The sequence below is a fragment of the Schistocerca serialis genome, chromosome 1 (genome assembly GCF_023864345.2).
Source record: "Schistocerca serialis cubense isolate TAMUIC-IGC-003099 chromosome 1, iqSchSeri2.2, whole genome shotgun sequence".
Lineage (NCBI taxonomy): Eukaryota > Metazoa > Arthropoda > Insecta > Orthoptera > Acrididae > Schistocerca > Schistocerca serialis.
Window position 1 is genome coordinate 993,930,916 of NC_064638.1, and position 25,364 is coordinate 993,956,279.

Below are 25,364 nucleotides of genomic sequence, written 5' to 3' on the forward strand. Positions count from 1 at the left end.
CAACACCAGAAATAGTCACATACTGGATTGCAATAGTCCATAATAACTGTAAATACTTGAGTATAAGGTTTGTCAATAAGCTACCATACTCAGCTCATACAGTACCACTAAATAAATATAATAATAAGAGCATATTACAAACTCAGCTGAAATATAGTGAAGTCTATTCAACTGAAGAATTCCTGGAAACTAATCATTGTAATATATGTTTTTCCTGAGTGACAAAGAAAATCCCTTAGTACTTAAATAAACTAATCATTTCATGTATATGTAATTGATTATTGTATAAAACTTGACATCACTGTAAACTCCGACAAAGCCCATTGTAAGATAAATACTGAAAGGTGAATAAAAATAGTCTATTACATTTGCTTACATTCCTCAGTGTATGAAGATAATCGCTAGTAATTAAAAAAATCTAAATAAACATTGGTGTTGGAATTTACAGTCAGGTTCTTCTTCAGAAAATGTGTAATGCTACAAGTCAGAACGATATAAGATCATAAACACCGGTGCCAAATGCAAGACTATCTGAATCATATGCATGCTGATCTCACTTCCGAATTTAAGCAAAATCAGACAAAAATTCAATCACTGGCGATGCTTTAAGTGAATGAAATGAACTGTATGTGGTAACACATAAACACATTTTTATTAGTTGCAAAGGCTGATATAAAACACCTTAAGCCAGACGTTCCAGCATTGCCTCATGGGGGGACAAAAGCCTGTGAGTGCTTGTCAGCCCACCTGTGGGCAGGTGCAGTCTGTTCTATTGCACACATTCTGTGCCTGCATGAGTGGCCACTCATGCCTGCAGGCATGTGGCCGTGACATTTCAATCCTATGGGTCAGCTCTTTGCCCACCAACCATGTCCTCACCCTAGTCCACCTGTGCCTGTGCTGAACAGACTGCCTTAATCTCTTGCCTTGAGTTACTTTATTCTTCCTGTGGCATCTTTTTCTGTCTTGTTTTACATTCTGACTTACATTCAATCAGCTGAAACCCAATTACGTACCTGTTACCTTTTCATCTTCATTACATCTATCAGTGCTGCCCCACTTTTGACTGTATTCAAAACTGGTATTATTCCCAGAATGGAATTTTCACTCTGCAGCAGAGTGTGCACTGATATGAAATTTTCTGTTAGATTAAAACTGTGTGCTGGACGGAGACACAAACTCAGGCCATTTGACTTTTGTGGGCAAGTACTCCCCCACGTTCGAGTCTCGGTCAGGCACACAGTTTTAATCTGCTAGGAAGTTTCACTGTTATTATCAGTCTTAATTTTCCTGTTTGCATTCTTTTTTTTTTATTTTTATTAATTGACATGCATATGCATCATATTTCTATTATATTTGTATGTGGTAAAATTTTCAGCTTTCATCAGATGAATTTATGGATCTTGAAAATATGGAAGATCTGCAGTTGGGACACAACTGCCTTTCAGTATTGAATGGATCACTTCTTCCACTAAGGGCCCTTCGCTGTGTGAACCTAACACACAATCTTTTTGAGAACATGACACTCAGGGAGATTACAGGTCTGAGAAACCTCAGAGTTATTGATCTCTCTCATAATCAAATAAGGCATTTAAGCAGTGGTCCAATGACAGTAAGTATGCAAATATTGATGCTTCTAACACAATTGCATGTACTACAAAATAATTTGAAGAATTTAACAAATTAGAAAATAAAAGTGTTAAGAGATCTTACTGGTAAGCCAATACATTCTGCACTTTAATAGTCTCAAGACAAGTTCTGGCACAATTAAATGAAATCTAAGACAGGATTTTCTCTCTCTCTCTCTCTCTCTCTCTCTCTCTCTCTCTCTCTCTCTCTCTCTCTCTCTCTCTCTCTCTCCCTCCCTCCCTCCCTCCCTCCCCCCCTCCCTCCCTCCCTCCCTCTCCCTCCCCCTCCCCACCACTCTCCTTCTCCATATACAACATTGTGTTACTGTGTTTTACTTTTACAAACTTCAGGTTTTTCAGCCCCCACTATCATACATGATATTATTTCTTCCAGCCCTTCCCTTTGTTTGCATCCTCAACTGCCACAAGTGCAAGTACTGCAAGCACCTCATCAAATACATGCCTCTCCCATTCAGGCCTCTTCCGGTTTTTATCAAATGCTACTCAAATAGGGAAAAAAGAGATGAATATTCCAATTACTTTATGATATTCATAAGCTAGCATATCTGACATGTATTCTGAATCATGCTAGGCAACAAACTCCACTGTAGATTACACCATTAATGCACTGTTCACAGTATATCTCTGTTATTAAAAAGTTAGAGTCTGAAACATGAGGACTTTTGTTGTTCACAGTAAATATTCATCATTATTGCAATTGTGCATCTCATATGTTAAAATAGTTCTCCAATTAAATTCTTAGTTTGATTGAATGAGTATTTTCTACTGTATTAAGTGCTGTTTCAAACTGTATGAGTAATAATTGTTTTCCAGTCCAGTAGCCCATCTGGTACAGCAACTGTGTGTAGAATATCTGAATTAAAATGTCCTTGGTTGTACTTTATTCTTTTATTGACAATTTGTTTCATCTTCATGGGGCATCTGCAAGTTATCCTAAAATTTTCCTTTTATAACATTTTAAAAACCATAAAGTTGCTCTGTTGAACAAGGGAAATTCCAGGTAGGAATTATCAGCAATGAAAGAAAAGATAGATTGCTACTTATCATAAAGAAGACACATTAAGTTGCAGACAGGCACATTAAAAGACACTTACATAAAGCTTTCAGCCACAGCCTTAATCAGAAAAAGAGAAATACACACCATTCCTACACACAAGCAAGCCCACCTCATGCACACATGATCACCAACTCCAACAGCTCAGGTCAGGATGCTAGACCGAAGTACACAACAAATCAGATGAATCTATAGAGACCTTAGTAAAGTCTGCCCTGCTGGTACAACTTTATTAAGGCCCCTGAGAGTTCATTCTCATTTGATGTTTGCTTCAATTTAGCACAGAGCCATTTTATGGTTTTTAAAATGTTGTAAAAGGAAAAGGTCTCTAGGGATTCATCTGATTCAACAAATGCTTCAGTCTAGCACAGGGCCATTTTATGTTTTTTTTTTTTTTTTTTTTTTTTTTTAATATGTGGTAAATGGAAAATTTTAAGATAATCTGAAGGTGTCCCACAAAGGTGAAATGCATTCTTAATAAAAGAATAAATTGCAGTCAAGATTGTTCTTAATTAAACAATATGTGGTTAATGACAAATAATGTGATGTGTGGTGTGATGGTTAAGATACAGAACTTATAATTAGGGAAAGTGATGTTCAAATCATATTTAGCCATCCTGATTTACTTTTTCATACTACATTTTTCTCAAACTGAATAAATACTACTTCCTTAATGATCCTTATGAAAATGATATGTTCAGCCCTAATCATCCTTCATTTTGTACTGGCAAAGTTGCTGACATTTTACTGGTTTATGTTACTTAGGAACTACAGAAGGTCAAAATTGAGGTTTTGTTCTGTTATGCATTTTAGGTTCATTAACTTGGACATAATCCTATTAGTAATGCAGGTATTTTATTTTATTTTTTTATTTTTCACCTTCTCCTTGTGGTTGATGATCTCTCACAATAATTTTCATTTTATAGGTAAATGAGTTGTTCCTGGTACATAAGCATTTACAGGTTAAATGATCAGTGGAAATCATTTAAAATGTCCCACATCTTATATTCTATAAAACAGCTGTACATCAGTACTAAGTGCTCACCAATTCATTTAGATGGTTACAGTAATTATATAAGGGACAACTTGTGTCCTGTTTCTAATTATGTTTTGTGCTTAATTTGTCAACACATTATATCTGGAATATGTAATAGCAAACGACATTGTGATATGCAATCTCAGATCTTTCATTGTTTATTGATGGCAAATGAAAATTTTTGTCAGACCAAGATTTGAACAAATATCTCCTACTTATCATGAGCAGCTGCCTTATTGATTTACATAATCCTAGCATGACTTGCAAGACTTCTCAATGTCAGTGATATTCCTTCCTGTTACTTCCAAAGTCTACAACTAGAGATTCCCCTGTGAGGTTCATGGGAACAGCAGCAATATCATTTGGTGAATGGGTGTGTGGTGGTGGACCATTGCTTATCCTGTCATTGAAAATTTTTGGAATTGATTTAAATTTGCTGAAATGAAATAGACATGGCATATCCTTTACATTGCTGATATGGCATTTCTCAGTGGATTTCACTGCTATAATTTCATCACATTTTCATCGATTCTGTACCTATTGACACCATTCATTTCAGTAAATTTATTTCAATGGCATTTTGCTTCAGGTTACAAAATGGTGTAATCTTTCTTGTGTTCCACTGCCATTGGAGGATATATATCTCAGTATGTATGTTTGTTGTCTGATTGTAAAAACAAAGTACTTATTTCCCATTACTGTTATTTTTGTGTCTTCCATATGCTTATCTCATATTGTTAAGGGGTATTGTGAATTCTTGGAACTCAGATTACTTCAGTCATTACATAAATTGATAAAACTAAGTGAAAACATGTTGCTAAAGTTAAAATGGATGTGCTATTTCTGATCTCTATCATAATCACCATGTATGTTTCCTTTACGAAGCAGTCCTATTGCTAAGTGAGCCAAACTTTAACAATGTGAAACTTTTCAACTGCCCAGTCTCTATTTGTTTTTTAGACTAATCTTGTTTACACTAACTTTGTTCATTAATGTGCACCTGTAATGCTACATAATATTATAATAGTTCATTTATTACTACTATTACTACCTGAATGTGTGGTATCTGTTCTTCCAGACATGTCCAACAGGACAGACACCACACATTCATACAATTGATTCACCTAGCTGGACAGTGGATCCACCTTCTTCAGTGTGGATTCACAAATATGTCTGACCTCCAGCGATAATCTCAGAGTAGTGAACATGGAGGAAGTGGACAGGGACTGTGGAAAGGTGGCACTTGATGGGAATGTGAATTGGTTGTGAGGCATGCCTAGATAGTCCGCGCAGTTGCAATAACGCTTTGTCCCAGATGGTGCAATGGTTAACACACTTGTCTAAAAAGCAGGAGATCTCAGGTTTGAATCCTGGTTGGGAACACATTTTCACTTATCACCGTTAATTTCACAGATGTCTTGATGCACCTGACAGCAGTAATCCCCCTCCCTTTTCCTTTCTTTCTTCCCCTCCCCACCTTCAGTTTACATATTACTTCTACATGTATTACATAGCACTTTTACAGGTATATTTAAACAAAACTCAAGCCACAAAAATATAGAGCACCTTAGGAAACATGTAGGCCTACTCTTATCAGTTCAGGAATATCGAACAATGGAAACTCCAGGTAGGAATATCAACAATATTGGGAAAAGGATAGACTGTTACTCACTGTAAAGGTGACACACTGACCTGCAGATAGGCACAACAAAAAGACTGTTACACATTTAGCTTTCAGCAAAGCCTTCTTCAGAAAAGAAAACACACACACATTCACACAAGCAAGCACATCTTATGCACACGTGAAGGTTGTGATTTGAAATGTAATATTAATAAGACAATGGAAAATCCAGGATGAAATAATGATAATATAGGAAAAGGATAGTTACTACTTACCATATAGTGGAGATGCTGAGTGAATCACAGATAGGGACAACAAAAAGGCTGCCAAAAATCTTTCAGTCAAACAGACCTTCATCAGAATAAACAACATACACATACACACTGAAGCAAATACAGCTAACACACACATGATCACAGTCTCTGGCTACTGAGGCCAGACTGTGAGCAGCAGTGCATTATGGGGGAAGCAAACTAGGTGGTGTGGGTAAGAAGGAGGCTGGGGCGGGCAGTGGGTAGGAGTGGGGGATGGTAAAGAGCTGCTTGTGGGAAAATATGGGGACAAGGCGATGAGGGGATGGGGTAGGTAGGTGCAATCAGGAGGTTAGATGGAGAGTGGGGAGATTGGGGGGGGGGGGGGGGGGGGGTGGCAGTGGAAAACGAGAGAATAAAAAGACTGTGTGCATTGGTGGAACAGAGGACTGTGTAGTCATGGAAAAGGAACAGAGAAGGGATAGGTGGGTAAAGGACAATGAGTAATGAAGGCTGTGGCCAGGAAGGTTATGGGGACCTAGGATGTATTGTAGAGAGAATTCCCACCTGTCCAATTCAGAAATCTTGGTGTTGGTTGCAAGGATCCAGATGGCACAGGCTGTGAAGCAGTCACTGAAATGAAGAACATTGTGCTGGGCAGTGTGCTCAGAAACTGGGTGGTCCAGCTGCTTCTTGGTCATAGTTTGTTGGTGGCCATTCATGCAGACAGTAGCCTGTTGGTTGTCATGCCCACATAAAATCCAGCATAGTGGTTGCAGCTCAGCTTGTAGATCAAATGACTGGTTTCACAAGTAGCCCTGCCCTCGTTGGGATAGATGATGCTTGTGAGTGGGCTGGAGTAGGTGGTGGTGGGAGGATGTATGGGACAGGTCTTGCATCTAGGTGTGTTACAGTGATATAGGTCATGATGCAAGAGGTTGGGATCACAGGTTGTGTAGGGATGGATGAGGATATTGCGCAGGTTCAGCGGGTGGCAGAATTCTGGGGTAAGAAGGATAATGGTTAGGACATTCCTCATTTCAGGATATGGCAAGAGGTAGTCAAAACACTAGCAGAGAATGTGATTCAGGTGCTCTACTCCTGGGCGGCACTGAGTCACAAGAGGAATGCTCCTCTGTGACCAGACAGTGGGACTTGGGAGGTGGAGGGTGACTGGAGGGATTAGGCACATGGGATCTGTTTTTGTACAAGGTGGGGAGGATAATTAAGGTCTATGAAGGCCTCTGTGGGACCCTTGGTATATTTTGAGAGGGCTGCTTGTCACTACAGATGCAATGGACATGGGTGGCTAGGCTGTGTGGAAGGGACTTTTTGATATGGAGTGGGTGGAAGCTGTTGAAGTGGAGGTATTGCTGTTGGTTGGTAGGTTTGACATTGACAGAGGTACTGATGTAGCCATCTTTAAGGTGGAGGACAACACTGAGGAAGGTGGCTTTTTGGATTGAGGAGAGCCAGGTGAAGTGAATGAGGGAGAAGGTATTGAGGTTTTTGAGAAATGTGGATAAAGTGTCCTCACCCTTGATAAAGATCACAAAAATGTCAGCCATGGATCTGAAACAGGTGAGGGGTTTGGGATTCTGAGTGGATAGAAAGGATCCTTCTAGATGGCCCATGACTAGGTTGGCATAGGTTGGTGCCATGCGGGTTCCCATAGCTGTTCCCTGGATTTCTTTGTGGGTGATGCCTTCAGAGGAGAAATAACTGTGGCTGAGGACATATTTGGTCATGGCAACCAGAAAGCAGGTTGTAGCTATGAAATCCATCAGGCATTGGGAAAGGTAGCATTCAAGAGGGGCAAGGCCATAGGCATTAATGTGTTAGTGCAAAGAGAGCTGGTATCAGTAGTGACGAGCAGGGCACCATGTGGCAAAAAGAACAGGAAATGTGGAGAGTCAGTGGAGGAAATGGTTGATATCATTTATTTAGGAGGGTGGGATTTAGGTAATAAGCTGAAGGAGTCACTCTACAAGAGCAAAAATTCTCTCAGTGTGGCCGCAGTAACTGGCCACAATGGGGCATCTGGATGGCTGGGTTTATGGAGTTTAGAAAGCATGTAGAAAGTGCAAATGCAAGAAGTAGTAGAAGTGAGGAGAGAGGTGGACTCCAGGGAGACATTCTCGGGCCTAAGGATTTGAGGAGAGACTGAAGATCCTGCTGGATTTCTGGAAAGGGTTTGTAGGTGGATGAATCTGACAGCTGGCAGAGTCCTTCTGCTAGGTAATCCCTGTAGTTCAAAACAAAATTGGTGGAGCCATTGTCAGCAGGTAGAATTATAAGGTCAGGGTCAGTTTTTAGGTGATAGATTATGGTTCTTTCTGCAAATGTGAGGTTAGCTTGCATGTTGAGGGACTTGAGGTATGATGGTGAGGCAAGGTCCAAGGTTAAGAAATTCGGAAAAGTCAACAGGGGGTGATTTGGGGGCAGTGGGAATGATGGAGGAGTGAACTGGGTCAGGGAGGGCTCAACATTGCCCTTTGGTTGAGTCTTATTGGTAGGGTTGGTGGTGACAAAGTTGTTAAAGATGTTCTCTCCTTCTCCTGACCCCTACAGTGGAAACATGTTTTCGTCATCAACCGTACCAGTGACACTCAACCAAAGACCAATGTTGAACCCTGGCTGACTCAGTTCAGTCCTCCATCCAACTGTGATCCACCCCCACTGTCTCCAAAATTCCTTTGTTAACTTTCCAGAATTTCTAAACCTCAAACCTTGTGTCACCATCATTCCACAAATCCCCCAACATGTAAACTAATCCTACATCTGCAGAGAGAATCACAATCCACCACGTTAAACTTCATCCCAACCTTGTAATCCTACCTACTGACAATAGTTCCACCAATGCTGTTTTTGAACTGCAAGGATTACCTGGCAGGAGAACTCTGCCAGCTGTCAGATTCATCCACTTACAAACCCTGCTCTTCTAGTATCTGTGTTTGTAGACAAAATTAGTGGATATAAGGTCCACCCATTATGCAACCAACCATTTTTTCTTATAAGCTCAAACATATTCCAGAACCATTGTACCATCCTCAGTGGGTTTTCTTCTTTCAGTTCTGTCTACGTTTTATGGAACTGAATTAAGAATACCCACTGATGATGGCACATGTTTGTGTTTATATGAAAAAGCAGTGTTTGCATAACAGGCAGACCTTACATCCAGTAACAAATTGAAAATATTTGCTGTTCTTGCCACAAAATATGTCAGGAATACCACAAATCACAAAGAGAAACAGTTTTTATATTTATTTATTTATTTATTTTTCTCATGAAACATATATTACCCAGCAAAGTCAACTGAAGGCCTTCCAGGGTAGTAATACCATTGCATTTACACCTGAGAAAAAGGAGGCAAAGGAAGTGACAATGTACACTACAGTGTTCTCATAAGTGGAATGGTCTCATAAGCTACATGCCTTTGTGCCAGTGCTGTGACTGGTGTTATACTATTGCCATAGGCGCAGAAGTTTCTTATAGCTTTCCTGCAGTGTTTACCAGGTACTCCCTAAAACTATCATGTCATACACATCTGCTGGTGACTGCCTTTGTGGATTTCTGTCATTTACAGATGACTGCTGATCATCTACAAGGTAGCTGCAAGTGCATATATCTACCCAACCACTCTGTCAGTACCTAATACTAAATTTGACACTGCCTAGCTAGTGCTGTATTTTCTGTCTGAGCATTACAGTTTATTTCTTCTGGAACAGAAATGGTGCATGAAACACAAACAGTACAGCAAAGATCAACACTATTGAGCATTGTGCTACACTGCCACTGACTTAAGTTCCCATTTAGAACAAGAACAGAAACAAGACATGTGGTATATTTATATTCAATTTCTTTAGCAGTTTATTATGCTTTGCTGGCAGTATCTGTTTAACTACCTTCCACAGGGATGGAGCTACTTTCTTCAGCTGTGTATGCTGGTTTGTTGCATGGACAATAATGATGACTCTTTATGTGAATCCATGCAAATTAATGTTATTATATTTTAAATTTCCTTATCTGTCAAAGTGTCTCCTCTCCAGTACTCACCATACACATTTTTAATGAGACATACCACTTTTCTAACCTTCTAAGTTCACAGCAGTTAACACATCAGTCATTAGTTCTCCCAGTTTCAAGAGTTAGACGCTTGACATATTATGACTGTGGATGATATAGTGGCAATTGGAGACAAAAAAATCCATTCTCTTGCAAAATGTTTCTGATGAAATAAACAAGAGAAAGCTGGAGTTACTTAGCTCATACCAAATATTCAACTCTCATTAGATGCATTATAATGTTTGTGATGACTTGCCAGCCAGGCTTGTATTTCATTTTTAGAGAACTAGAGAAAAGTGACTTATTCTTCTGCTTGTTGTAATATGGGGATTTATGAAAAAGACTATACTTCTGGGAGGTAACTGAGAAATAAGTCTGACCTCTATATATTTTTTAAAAATTTTTGCTATCCATTTCTAAATGTTAGTTCAGTGTGCTGCTTTTGAGTCATAACAGAACCCATTTCATTACCTGCATGCAATTAACTGGCACTTTTGCATGGCAGACACACTGCCTGTTTGCAAATGTTTATTCATGCAAATGTTTATTCACATGGTAATATTTATAACTCCACATTTCATCTAAACTACAGTTTACTTTAATTCTGATATTTTCATTTTTGATAAACATCTTATGTAGCACACCCTTTTTGCAATGTCCTTTAATTTGTAAATAATGACTCATTTATTCTGATACCATTTAAAAACAAATCCCATAGACAGATCAATTATTCTCAGTTTCGTTGCTACCCTTGAAGTCCAGCTCAGTGTAACAAAAGGTGTGGAGGTTTTTCACAGATAGTGTTTTCTTTTGTTGTCCATAATATAACAGAAATTGCTGTCTAATAACATATTTATCACATCACCAATTGAATGTTTATTATGTGCACTTTGCTCCTTGTATTGAGCTACTGAACCTAAAACATTTTGCTTGCATAGTCTGTTGCCTTCTCTGCTACTTTCACTCCTTTCTCCTTCTCATTGCCAATAAATCTAATGACATTTGTGGAACATTACATGAGTACTTGGAGGAACATAACCAGCCACATTACCACCGCCTTAGCCAACCTGTGAGCTTACAGTGTCAACCGTAGCATGGCACTGCTTCTATGCAGGTGGGCCATGAATAAAGTCACTCGCTGGCACGGTTGGTGCTGGAAAAAGGCATGACGCAGTAGAAAAGGCAGACACTGAGCGAGGTGGCAGTCTCATCCCCAAGTTTCACCAGTACAACGATATTCCAATACAAGGTGCAGAGTTAATAGTCTTCGACAGAAGAAGTGGCACAAAACACCATTTACATGTCCAGCTGCATAACAGGAGTAGAGGCAGCATGGTGCAGGTGTCTCTTAATGCTTCATGGTATGTGTTGCCACATGATGACTGTGTAGTGGTGTGAGTGCGGAGCAGGAACCTATGTTGATGCTGCGAGGAGAAGAAGGAGACTAGTCAGGCAAGGTTAGTGGAAGTCTCACTATGGCCCAAGATATTGTTTTCTCCTGCTAGCCAGCAACCATAGTGTGCAGGTATCTAGTCACAGGATAGAATCAACAGCTTGGGACAGAAGTAATACCGAGGGCAGAAACTCGCTGTCGTAGCAGATGACTGTTGTGAGCTATAGACGTATGGCACATTTCCCCCCCCCCCCCCTCCTCCCCACCCCTCTTCCCACCCTCACCTGAAGGCTGGTACGAGTGGGTTTCATGTCTTGTACATGCAATGACGATGTAGGCAGTGGTGTTGATGCTGTGGTTGCCGGTCATGTGATGGGGGCAGGTGGCAGACTTAAGGGCGGTGAGTGTGAAGTGGGCGGGGCAGCCAACTGCTAGTAGCATTGGTCTGCTACATGGCAGCCAGTAGCAGTGCAGGACTGGCAGCTGATGCAAGTGATGAGTAAGCCACCAGAGTGCATGGTTTGGGGGGGGGGGGAGGGCGGGGGGGGGGGGGGGGGGGACCCAGGCCAGGTTGCCCTGAGCCTGTATCCAATGCCATGCACACATTGGTGGGCAGGCACTGGGGGCTATTGCCAGCACAGTGCTGTTGAGGCAAGGGCACAGCATCATTGCTGATTGGCTGTGAGGAGAAATGGCCTCATTTGACATTTGACAGCTGAAAGTGCACGTGCCTGGCACTGTGCAAGGGAGGGGGGGCTGTCATCTATGTTGTCAACAGCCGGGCAGTCAGGGAGGCTCCGGCATAGCATGGTGGGTTTCTCATGGTGTTCTCAGTTATGGTGGGGTATGCCGGCATTGAGGGGTCTCCAGCAGATGGGGTGCTCGGTGCATTTTCAGAGGTGGTGGCACTGGCAGCGATGTCAGCAGTGGTGGCGGTGTGCATCTGTGGGATGTTGACGAGGATGGCGATCAGGCTGGGTAGTGCGGGACTGGGCAGTGTGTAGACAGGCCTGAGCCTGTTAATCAGAATGCTGGTAGGGATGCCATGGAGTTGGAACATGAATGTCTTGTAGTCCCCCTACAGAACCCAGTGGGAATCAGAGTAGTGCAGATGAAGTGGGGACTGGTGAGCACCGATGCACAGCATAGTGTGTGTGCATGATCTGAGGTTGCCGTGAATGAGTTCTCTGTGTTCACTGTGGCACTGGGTCGGGGTAGGTTGCAGGTGAGCCATGCAGTTCAGCAAGTATTCAATGAACTCATGGATGACATCATCCATGGGCAGGTGGTGGGCTCCAGGAAGTCCCCTGGGATGGCAAGCAGTTGGCCATAAATGAGGTCAGTGGCAGACATCTCACGGTCACCCTTGTGAGAAACGTGTAGGCCGAGGAGTATCAGGGGCAGGGCAGTGGTGTACCTGTTGTTATGGCAGGCGAGAGCAATCTTTAGGGTACGATGGAACCATTGGCAGGTGATGGTAGCTTGATGCCAGGTGGAGGTCAGTGCCACAGAGGTCTGTTACCACTTGAAATTGGTGGATGTAAACTGGTGTCCGTGGCCCATAGTGACGTGGTGTGGGCAGCTGAAATGGGCGATCAGTGCGGATATGAAGGTGGCAGCTACTATGGTGGCTGTGATGTTGGGTATTGGCATTGCCTCAGGCCAGCAGGTGAAACCGTCCACCATGGTGAGGGGGTAATGACAGCAATCAGAAGAAGTCAAAGGGCTGATGAGGTCCACATGAACATGGGCAAAGCATCTTGATAGGTGGCAACGGGGCATGTACGTGGCAGCCGAGGCAGGTGTTGACCCACATCCTGCAGTCCCTCTGAAGACCTGGGCACATGAAACACTGCATCATCAGAGCAGCAGATGCACACACAGAGGGGTGTACCAGGTTATGCAGCCATTCGAATGGGACCTCGTGGACAGCAGTGGGCAGAAATGGACTCAGTGAGCCAGTGAATATTCACACCAGATATTGTTGTCTGAGCTTGCAGCTGGCATAAGTTGGAGTCCAGGAAAGGCATCCAGGCAGAGGTGGGTGAGTTGTGGGTCACACACCTGGGTGGTGCTAAGTGCCTCCTAATCCATGGGTGAGATAATGGTGCAGGTGCAGCTGAGGCAGTCGGCAATGACATTGTCAGTTTTGGTGATGTTATGTATGTCGGCAGTAAATTTGGATATGAATGACAGCTGCCACTGATATGGGAAGCACTGGTCGAATACTTTTGCAAGGGCAAACTTTATGGACTTGTGTTTGGAGTAGACCTCCACTGATGACCGGAAGTATTTGATTGCCTCATAGATGGTGAGGAGATCTCTTTTATATGCACCCCAGCATTCTTAAGCAGCAGAAAGCTTGCTGGAGAAGAAAGTGGGCAGCCATCAGTTGTTGCTGGCATGCTGCTGCAGGCAGGAACTGATGGCTGTCTGGCTGGCATTGACTACAACGGCAAATGAGGTGGTGGAGCAGGTGTACAGTAGAGACGCTGTCTTCCATTTGCAGCATCCAAGGCACCAGCTTGTTCACCTTTGTTCATTCGCCATGGAGGGCAGTGGTGTGAGGCTCCTGCATAACAGTGACAACCCTCAGATAATGCCAGAGGAAGTTTAACATTCTGAGAAAGCAGTGGAGGCCCTTGAATGTCTCTGGGCACGGGAAATCGAGGATGGCTTGTACCTGGTCAGGCAGGTGACGTGAGCTGGTGAAGAAGATGACATGGCCCAAGCATACAACCTCACTAGCACCGAGAACACATTTTGCTGTGTTGATGATGATGGTGCCGACATCCTGGAGGTGTTCGAAAATATTGCAGAGGTGCTCGCAGTGCCTCTTTGGCATCACTGAAAACTGGAGTATGTTGTCCAGATAGGTGAAACAGCAGGGAAGCCTCACAACATGCCAACCAAGAAACGCTGCCACATTTGGACAGCATTATGGAATCTGAACATTATAAAGGTGCCCTCATAGAGTCCAAATGGTGTGATGTTGGCAGTATTCTGGATGTACTTGGGTGCAACCAGTATCTGGGTGAAAGCCTTGGTACAGTCAATTTTGCTGAAAATTGTAGCTCCAGCCAGTGTTTAGCTGCAGCCACATAAGAATGGCACCAGGTATCGGTAGGGGATGGTGCATTATTTTAGTTCCTCATGGGTGCCAAGAGCCATCTTGAGCCTGATGACTTTGTGTGGTGCTGGAGCAGCAGCTGCATTTGATGAGACATTGATTGTGGTGGAGGAGGATGCCATTGGCACTACGTAGCACAAAGGATGCCAAAACATGCAAGACAAGTGGATTGTGATGTGAAGCACATTTGTCTATAGCAAGAAAACTGAAATTGCTGGTGGGGTGTGCTTGTGCTTGAGAGTCAGAATGATTCTAATAGAATGAAATGGCCAACACCATGCTGAAATAAGAAATTAAGTCGATGGAGTCCTTTTTTGGGTCGTCAGTGTTCGAATTGTCCTTATCTAACGTACAAGTTGATTACCTGGTGGCAGAAAACTGTCAAACTGAGCTGTGGCGAACTTGAATTTGTGTGGTGGTAAGCATCTTGGCCAGCAGAAGATAGGTGTTCCAGAGGTGATGTTGATGTAGTGGAGGGGCCAGAATATGCCACCTGCTTCAGAACAGCAAAGTGAGTGGTGCACTTCGTTGACCTCCCTGTGTCACTGTCAGTGAGGTGCCAGCTTGCAACATCGGGAAGCAGGAGCTAGTATCTGATGAAGTCTGCTCTGCTAATCGAGTCAGTGATGTCAAGGTGGGTGAATGTCCAGGGGAAGTCCCACTGCAGGCTGAGGTCGAGGAAGCAGTCATGTATGCAATAGTTGGCAATCATGAAATTGTTCACTGTCATAAGGAGGATGACTGAGGCAGTGCTAGGGTGCTGTACGGGCCACCACGGGAAGATAGACAACTGAGAGTCTCTGTTGATCAGGAATGGTGTGACAGAACAAGTATCATGGACAAACAAGTGCTGGGAGATCAAGCAACAACTGGGCACGCTTAATCCCAGGGGTTGCTGGTGTTTGGGTGAAATGCTTTTGATACAAGCAGAGCCCAACTTTGTTGCGAGAGGTGACAGCAGGTCGGCTTTGGCTGCAGCTGTGGTAGTCATCATTGTGCTAGTGGCTGGAGCTGTGTGGACGGTTATGATCAGAATTAAGGCAGCACTGTGGTGGGCGAGGATATCATATACTCCCAGCTGCTGTGCCCTGTGCTGCAGGCCAGTGGGGACAGGAGTGACTGGTGATGTCATTAGCAGTGCATTGAGCAGCAAGGGGGGGGGGGGGGGGGGGGTTCGAAATGGGGTGGTTGGCAGAGTGACGTCCTACTGGCTGTGCCAGGTGGGGTAGGGCTGGCATGTGGCAGTGGCAGTTGCAGGCGGGGAGGCCAGCGTCTTGTGGACCAGAGCAATGAGGCTGGGGGCATCAGTGAGGGAGGAAAAAAATGGCTCTGAGCACTATGGGACTTAACATCTTAGGTCATCAGTCCCCTATAACTTAGAGCTACTTAAACCTAACTAACCTAAGGACACCACACACATCCATGCCCGAGGCAGGTTTCAAACCTGCGACCGTAGCAGTCCCGCGGTTCCGGACTGCAGCGCCTAGAACCGCACAGCCACCACGGCCGGCTCAGTGAGGGAGAGGTCAGCATGAGATGCCACAGCTGTCTGTATCTGGGCCAGGAGGTGAGACAGCCAGAAGCTGTATAGGAAACCATTGGAGACCATGTGTGGCTCTGTCAGGCTTTGAAGGTGAGGCAGGAATTGTGAGTGTTTCCAGTCCCTGCACTGCTCGACGGAAAGGAGGACCCGGACATGCTGCATTTAGGACGGAATGTGTTCTGTCAAGAGGTAGCACCAGAGAGTCTTGTAGCAGTTGTGGTGTCACAGACCTCCAATGCATGTGTCAGCTTGGCCGACTGATCACCATTGTGAACTTGATGGCGTCCTAGGTGATGCCACAACAGGTGAAGATGATGTCCACCAAGGTAAACCACAGGTCCATGTCCTGTAAATTGAAGGGCAGTATGTGAGCTATGGCATGGCCAGACAGAGTGGCGGTGACATGTGGGGCAATGGGAGTCAGTGTATGAAGGCAGGGAGGGATGGCGGCAGAGTGTTGGCCTGGAGTCGGGCGCTGGTGGCTGGGCCAGTGGTGGTAGCATTGCCAGGAGTTGCACATTGCAGGTTGGGGTTGCTGTATTCCAGTTCCATGAGGCATGTGGTCAGTCAGTGATTACATTGTTTGGTGTCAGAGCAGCTGCCGTGTGCAGTGAGGAATCAGTTTGGATGGAGGGGGATGCCTTTGATGTTAGACTGCATGAAGGATGCCAAAATATACAGAACAGATGGCTTGTGATGCGAAATATTTGTGTCTGTAGCATGTAAACTGAAATTGCTAATGGGGTGCGCGCATGCGCAAGGGTAGAATGAGTGCTAATGGAACAACATGGCCAACACCATGTTGAAATAGGAAATTAAGTTGATGGAGTCTATTGTCAGGTCATCAGTGTTGGAATTGTTTCCTTACCTAACCTTTAAATTGATTACCCTATGGTAGAACAAGGCAGGGTAGGCACCACGGAAAGAATAATGTTTACACATGGTCAAGCAACACATCTTATCACTGATTATGCAAGTACAAACAGACACATGAAATAGTCTTGAAATTCATAAATTCTGAATAGAGTCACTCGTTTGCATGTTTGGCATGGAAAAAGGCATGATGCAGTAGAACAGGAGGATACCAAGCAAGATGGCAGTCTCATCCCCGAGTTTCACCAGCACAACAATATTCCTACTCGAGGTGTAGAATTAATAGTCTTCAGCAGAAGATGTGATACAAACCACCATTTACACACGCAGCTGTGCAGCAGGGGTAGAGACAGGGTAGCACAGGTCTCTCTCAAGACTTCATGGTATGCGTAACCGCTTGGCATGTCCATAGTGGTGTGAGCGCCAATTGGGAGCTGATATTGATGCCGCGAGGAGAAGGAGACTGGTTGAGGCTAGGTCAGTGAAACTCTCACTGTTGAGTTAGCTATTGTTCTCTACCAGTAGCTGGTGACTGTAGTGTGCAGTATCTGGTCACATGGCAGGATTGACAGCTAGGGATGGAAGTAACATGTGAAGGGAGAAACTTTCTGCTATGCAGATGGCTGTTGCAAGCTTGGGGCTTACAGAACTGCTAAGATAGCTGTGTGTCAAAAGGCCACATTACCGGTGTTTGCTTATGTGACAGGACATATTATGATTTGGTGATCACCCACGTGATGGATAGTGTGGTTGCTTGTGTGATGGGATATGCTGTGATTTCAGTTGTTGCCCAAGCATCAGACTTTTTAGTATCTTCAGTGGTCACTGAAGTGCCGGGCCATGTTCAGTGACTAAGTGATCACCCGCACAATGGGTAATGTTCAGAGACAGTGCGAACATTTCTATGTCTAGCTTCTTGTACTAACTATGCAATCAGTAATTGTTAATCAACAATTGTGTCTTTCACGTACCAGCACATGCCTATTCTTCTTCTTATGTAAATTATGCCAAAGTGGTTTGCACAGACCAATTGCTTTGCATGCATGGTACACCAACATCGTTTCCGCTGATCATACCACTGCTGCTGACATTGCTGCCATATCATCATCCAGTGAGCTGCATTCTATAGTTTCCCATGACACCGCCTGACACCTTTCTGGCTACCTGCCCAGCCCTCTGGTTCATGCAGGTCAAGTCCAGCTTCCATTGCCCTGGCATGATATTGGAAGATACAAAGTACACTTATGTTGTCAATTTTGTCAACCAACTTGAACAGTGCTATGCTATTGAGGTTGCTAACATCATCACTGTACCTTCACCAACCAAGCCACACCATCATCTCAAAAGGAAGCTCACACATTGCCTCTTCATATTTTCAGTTGAGGGCATACGTTGGTGGGTTATTATTAGCAATGACACCGATTACAGAAATCTGTCACGGCACCCCTGCCACCTACACAGCATGGTCAACACTGGCACAGTACCAGATGAACTGCTTCATGTACTTTGGCTGAATTGGCTGGATATTCAGGCATGTGCCATCCTCACAACTCAGCAATCACTCTTACTGCAACAACTAGTGGTCTTGGCAACACAGTGGTCAAAGTCCTCACTGTGGCCCTGTCTTCAGGTTCAACTCATGTTGCTACTAGCAGTGTCACCTCTGACATGACAACTATGCTACCAACACAATGAACTGCAATGTTTCGGTGCCCACCGTGGCCCCCCAGGAACTCCAGCTGCTTTCAGCCCAGGTTGAAGCCCTCATGGTCAAGTATCTGCTCTTTGTGCCCAATGAGCTGCTGTTCCCACACCACCAAACCTTCACCGGCACACCTTAAACCATTGCAATGCAATGTACCACCACACATGTGCCAAGCAAGCTTCCTGCTGCTGCCCTCCAGGCAACAACCCAAATGCCAGCAGCATCCACAAGTGAGTGTGCACAAATGCCATGCTGCTTCAAAGCACTTGTTCATCTCAGACAGAAGGGTAGTCAGCATTTCCTTATAGACACTGGTTCCAACCTGCAGGTCTATCCATACATGCTGCTACCAGTGTGTTGACCAACAACACCATTTCGACTGTCAACTGCCAACAACTCGTCTGTCACCATCTGTGGTGTCTATCCAATGCAACTGGACCTAGGACTGCACCGCATCTTCAGCTGTCAATTCACCACCACAGATGTCATAGAGACAACCATTGGTGTTGATTTCTGAGCACATTTTGGCTTGTTGCTGACATTGGTGGCTCTTGTCTCATCATCACGGACTCCAGTTCTTCAGTTATTGAGTTTCACTATGCTGTGCAATACTCGGTGCTGAAGGTCATCCAAGCTATTGATTTAAGGCAGTACCAGGAGCTTTTTGACTGTTTTCCATTTCATTGCATGTCTGACCATGAGAGGTATTGCACAACACAGTCCTTCATATCCACACAATGCCTAGCCCTCCAGTTCTCAACAGAACACGATACCGTGCACCGGAGTGACTTGCTGCTGCTAAAGCCAAATTTGAGGCTATGCTTCAGGATGTCATTATTGGTCATTTGCACAGTCTCTGGTCCTCTCCTCTCAAACTTGTACCAAAGAAAGACACATCTTGTGACCCTTCGGTGATCATCATGCTCTTAATGCATGCATTATCCCAGATAGATATCAGATTGCAGACCTTCATGACTTCAGCCATGCCTTCAGTGGTACTTAAGTGTTCAGTGTCTTTAGCTGCATAAAGACATTCACACAAATACCAGTCACCATGGAAAATGTCCCAAAGACAGTGATTACCTTGCACTTTTGGCTCTTCGTATCATTTTACATGACATAGGGTGTCCGGAATGCTACACAGACATGACAACAATTCATCAACAGCGTGCTACATGACCTGCTCTTTTACTTCACGTGTCTTGATGACATATCAGTATTTTATTCTTCACTGCCTCTCTCAGTATTTTATTCTTCACTGCCACAACACTGTGACCATCTGTCTGCAGTGTTTCAACAGCTGAACGATTTCAGGGTTATCATTAACCACTCCAAATGCACCTTTGGTGCCTCCCAGTGGACATTTCAGGATGACCAGATCTGTGCAGACTCCATCATTCCCCTCCTGGAAAATGATATGGCTATTTGGGAAATTATGGACTCACAAATTTTTCAGGAACTCCTCTGGTTCCTTGGGATGCTGAACTTCCACCACCGTCACCTCCTTGGCACATCCTCCTATCAAGAGCCACTTACAGTTGCTCTCTCTGGTCCTAACACTAAGGGCAATTGCCCCAGCCCTTGGGCAGACCCTCATGCTGCCTTCACTGCTGCCAAGGACAGCCTTGCCGATGCTGCATTTCTGGTTCACTCAACACTTGACACCCAGCTGGCACTGGTGATCAACACCAGCCACAACACCGCAAATGCTGCCTTGCAGCAACAATGTAATGGTTCGTGGCAACTGCTGGCCTTGTTTTCAAAGAAGATCACACCTACAAAACATCAGTGGAGTGCCTATGACAGTGAGATGCTTGCCACCTAAAAGGTGATCTGTTACTTTCACACATCAATGGAGGCTAGGAACTTTATGATACTTACTCATCACAAACCCATCACATACACCTTTCAGCAGACCAGCAATCACTTCTTACCAAACTATTCTGTGAATTCAAATACATCTCTCAGTTCAGCACATACATTTGGCATACCTCAAGAATGTTGCTGATTGTCTGTTACAAGTCACTAGCATCTGTGGCTGGATTGATATTGCCACACTTGCTGCAGCACAAGAGGCTGATACAGGGCTGGACTCTTAGTGCCATGCCTCAAACACTGACCTCTGACTGGATCATGTCCCTATCACTGACACAGATACAAAACTGTTCTGTGGCACCTCCAAAGGCAAGTCATGACACTTCCTACCACTCACTTTCTGCCAGCAGGCCGTTGACAGCATCCACAACCTGTGTTACCTGGCATTAAGACCACTTCCAGGCTTGTTACCCATTGTTACATGTGGCCTGCTTCCACTCAGCCTGCCACAACTGGGCCCATTGCTGTGTTCTAGTCAGTGCAGTAAGGTTGGCTGGCATGCCCATGCTTCTGGTAGTGATTTCCCTAAGGCTATAGGGAGTTTCACTCACATCTATATTGACATTATTGGTCCCCTTCTCACCTCTGACACCCAGCAGTATCTTTTAACTATCATCATTCATTTTACATACTGGCCAGACACAACACCAATTCCTGATATCTCAGCTGAAACATGGTGCGAGCACTCATGAGTATGTGGATAGCTTATTTTGGTTCTCCACTCCACATCATCATGGATGGCGGAAGGTAATTTGAATGCCAGTGTTCAACAAGCTTGATACGGCGCCTATCAGCCCCTTACAACTCATGTCCCCTCACCTTCATTTTACACTGCTCTCTGCCACTGCACCCATTGATCTTTTCCCTTTCTCTGCTTCTCTCCTTTCTGCACACTATTTTCCTTTCCTTCCCTCTCTCACTGCCTCCCAATGATACATCAGAGAGCCTTGTCTGCCCTGAACACTCTGCCAGGATCACTGTCCCCCCTCCCCCCACGTCCTGCTATCTCTCCCCCTTTCCCACTCCACCAGGGATTGTTTCTTCTGTTCGACAGGTTTCATTTTCAGTCTGACCTGAGCAGCCAGAGATAGTGGTCAAGAGTGTGTATGTGTGTGTGTGTGTGTGTGTGTGTGTGTGTGTGTGTGTGTGTGATGTTGCTGTTGTTGTGTGAGGTGGGCTTGCTTATGTGAATGAAATGTGTGTTTTTCTTTTCTGATGAAGGCTAAAGCCAAAAGCTTAATGTGTAACAGTATTTTTGTTGTGCCTGTCTGCAACCCAACTTGTCATCTTTATGGTGAGTAGCAACCTATCCTTCCCATAACTGTTGACTGCATATAACTTTTATTTTGTCATTCCAACAAAATTTACCACTTCCAAGTATGATTTATTGATTTATTCAGACCCAAAATCTTACATTGCATTTGTACAAAGGCATGGGCTGATGCCAAAAAATGATTAATATACAGTACAAAAATACATGAAGATAAGGCACTTGTAACAACAGAAAATGTTTGGTATTTATCATGTGTAGGATATTTTCCCTTAAGTAGCTAACAAATGCCAATGAACATGAAAACTTTGCACAAAATTGACAGTGGTTATGAAATATGAAAATACCAATGCAGTGTTAATATGGAAAAATATAAACGGTACATAATAATACATCCATTGATTGTGTTACACATAAATAACTTTAAAAAGTGATAAAAACTATGGTAGCACATGTATAAAACAATAAATGTGTGACATTGTACATTGTAATTTATATATCCATGTGTTCACTCAATGAGTAGAAACAGTAACACTATAAATACAACTTTAGGGACTGTCTAAACAACTTTACATGTAAAACAGCTTTTATTTTCACAAGGACCTTATTAAAAAGCTTCAAACCTCTATGGCATGGACCCCTCTGCCACATTCTGTTATTTGTAGGACTTGTAAGAAATTTTTCACTAAATGTGGTGTTATTGCCATGGACATCAAAGCTATTGACCACAAACAACATCTGTGCAATGTCGTCAATGTGTTGTAAATGTCAGTCATGGACAGAACAGTGTTCTGTGTCGTCATGAGTGCATTATGTTGGAACTAAGTGACTTCAAACGTGGACATTTTTTTAGTTCTGGTATGGTGGGTGCTACTGTAACAAAGGTAGTCAAAGTGTTTGGTGTTTCAAGAAGGACTGTATCAAAGATTTACACTGCACACAGGGAAACTGAAAACACATCATTTGCTAAATTACAACATGAGTGAATGTTTGTGTTGAGTGATTATGACATATGGTCATTGAAGAGGACTGTGATGAAAAATAAGAGGATGACAGCTGCAAAGGTCACTGCAGAACTGAATGTCACACTCATGAATCCCTTCAGCACTGAAATAACGAGAAAGGAGCTCCAAAACCTGGGAATTGCAGGGCTAGCTGGAATTCCAAAACCACACCTCAGTGATGCAAAAGCCCGAATACGAAAACATAGTGCTGAAAGTCATAAAACCTGGACTATGGAACAATGGAAAAAAGTCATTTGGTAAGATGAGGCATGTTGCACACTGTATCCAACTTATGGTTGAATTTATGTGCCAAGAATGAAATGTGTAGGGGGTTTGGTGATGAGTTGGGCAGCAATATTCCACTGCCTTCATGGGTGTTCTGCAAGGTAGCATTACTGCCAAAGATTATGTGACCATTTTGACTGATCAGACCCATCCCATGGTACAGTGTTTGTTCCTCATTAATGTTGCTGTGCTCCAAGATGATAGGGCTCCTGTTCACATAGTTTGCATTGGCCAGGATTGGTTTTGTGAGCACCTCTCCTGGCCACCACAGTCATCAAATCTCAATATTATTGAGCCACATGATTACTACCACCTCCATCATCAGCACTTGAACTTGCAAATATTTTGCAGAAATAATGGTATAAGATTCCCTTGAAAACCAAGCAGGACATACAGTTATCCTTCTGAGATGACAGGAATCTGTTTTGAATGTCAGTGGTTTTTCTATGCTGTATGAGGCCTGGTAAAGTGTTATGTTTTTGGTATTTCCACATTTTTATGCACCACTTGTATGTTATGTGCTGTGAAGGAGGGTTTGGATGACTGCCTTGTTTTATTTCCATTTATTATTCCAATGACTTCTTTTGAGTTGCTTCAAATAAAATACTCATAAATACTACACCAGACCTTTGAGAATGTTGGGATTATGTTAAAATACTATAGTAAAACCATGAAATTTTTGTTGTCTCCTAAACTTTGGGAGAACATAAGATGTCATTCTCTTACTCATTTAACTCTACTAATATTATTTATTTATTTATTTATTTATTTATTCTTTGCCCATGGACTCCAGCTGAAAATCCAGCTGAGAGTATTGGGTGTGTCATACAATAGCCTATTAACATCAAACTTGATTTCAATATATATATAAATGAAACAAATGATTAAACAGAAATAGTCCATAATCATACAAAGGTTTTACATGTTTCACATTATATGTACACACAAATCAAAAAAAACATACAGAAATGATAATTTTTACAGGTACATTTCAGTAATGATATGTTTAAACACATCTTAGTATTCACTCAAACTGTATATACATTTCTCTGTGAGATATAGTTTCAAATGATTTTTAAAACATTTTAGATCTGTTTCTTTTTTAATGATTTTGGGGAGTTTATTAAAAAACCTTTTGCCTGCTTCTTCTGGGGCAGTCATAGACAGTTTTAGATTTCTGTTTATCATGTAGTAATTTTCATTTCCTCTTGTACCGTGTTTGTGTACATCTTTATTTAGGAGGTGTTTATCACTTGACCTTACCACCATTATGCTTTGGTATATATACAGTGAATATACTGTCATAATATTACAGTGTACAAAAGCTTGCCTACAGGTCTGTCTTGGTGGTATTTTTGCAATGCATCTCACTGCCCTTTTCTGAATTGTGAATATTCTTTTTAGGTAGCCAGCTTGTGCATTTCCCCATATATGAACCGAATAAGACAAATGTGGGAAGACAAGTCCATAATACATTGATCTGAGGACTTTATCATCCACAGTCTTAGCTGTTTTATGCATGATGAAGATCTGTTTGTTTATCTTTTTACACAGTGCATCTATGTGCTCCCCCCATGCCAAATGTTTGTCTATTATAGTTCCTAGAAAATTTGTGCTGGTTACTTCTTTAATAGTGTTTCCATTTATATTAACATTTATATTATAATTTTCACTATGCTTGGTCTGAAATACTACATTCATTGTTTTAGACTGATTCATAAACAGGTTGTTTTGTGTTAAATATTTATTTGCATTTTCAATAGTCAGGAGTGCTTCCTTCTCAAGCTCCTCCTTTGTGTCAGCTGTGCAAATGATTGTTGTGTCATCAGCATACATTATAAGTTTCTGATTTATATAGTTAGGGAAGTCATTTACGTAGAGTATAAATAGTATTGGCCCAAGCACAATAAAAAGCAACTGTAATATATTCAAATAAGATGAGATCTTTAATTTCACTGTCCATTCAATATACTGTCTGCAATATATTATTTAACTAAATAACAATTACAGCAAAACCTTGTGGAGCTGGAAACAAGAGTAGCTGAACTTAGGTTAGAATACAATCTACTCACAGCGCTGGATGGATCCCTGATGGGGCTTCATGGCCTACAGAAATTAAATATAAGCCATAATTTAATTGAAACCATTTCTCCTGATGATCTTATCAACCTGGATGAACTGAAAGTATTGGATATCTCATTCAATCGACTCACTACTTTAGAAGAAACATCTAAGGTATGTCCTACTTTTACTGAGAATATATATGTATAGTCTATGATTTATAAATACAGCCATGGGTTGACAAGGGGAATATGAAGAAGAAGTGGGGGGGGGGGGCGGGATAACAGAGTGTTAATATTTATCATCAGATCTCTGATTTGGTACTACTTGTAGTAGAGAGATAGATAACAAGATAGATCTACTCTAAAGCTACTGTTAAATTAGTTTAATAAGTAATAAAAATTCCTTTTTTGTAAATATAATTACTGCACTATATTTTAGTTATAAAGCTTTGTCAGGCTTCTGTTTGAGACCTACGCAAGGGGTCTGCAGAAGACGTCATTAAAGAGTTTTCTTTTAATGAACTGTAACCTGATACAGGTAAAAGGT

General features: G+C 42.7%; 1 protein-coding gene across 1 annotated transcript in view; it reads left to right on the plus strand.

Moving 5' to 3' along the window:
• LOC126413059 (leucine-rich repeat and death domain-containing protein 1) overlaps window positions 1-25,364 on the plus strand; it is a 219,069-nt gene that overhangs the window by 175,423 nt on the left and 18,282 nt on the right. Inside the window, exons 5-6 of the mRNA XM_050082959.1 lie at window positions 1,379-1,612; window positions 24,765-24,989. Coding sequence (XP_049938916.1) covers window positions 1,379-1,612; window positions 24,765-24,989 — 459 coding nt within the window. The remainder of the gene's footprint in view (window positions 1-1,378; window positions 1,613-24,764; window positions 24,990-25,364) is intronic.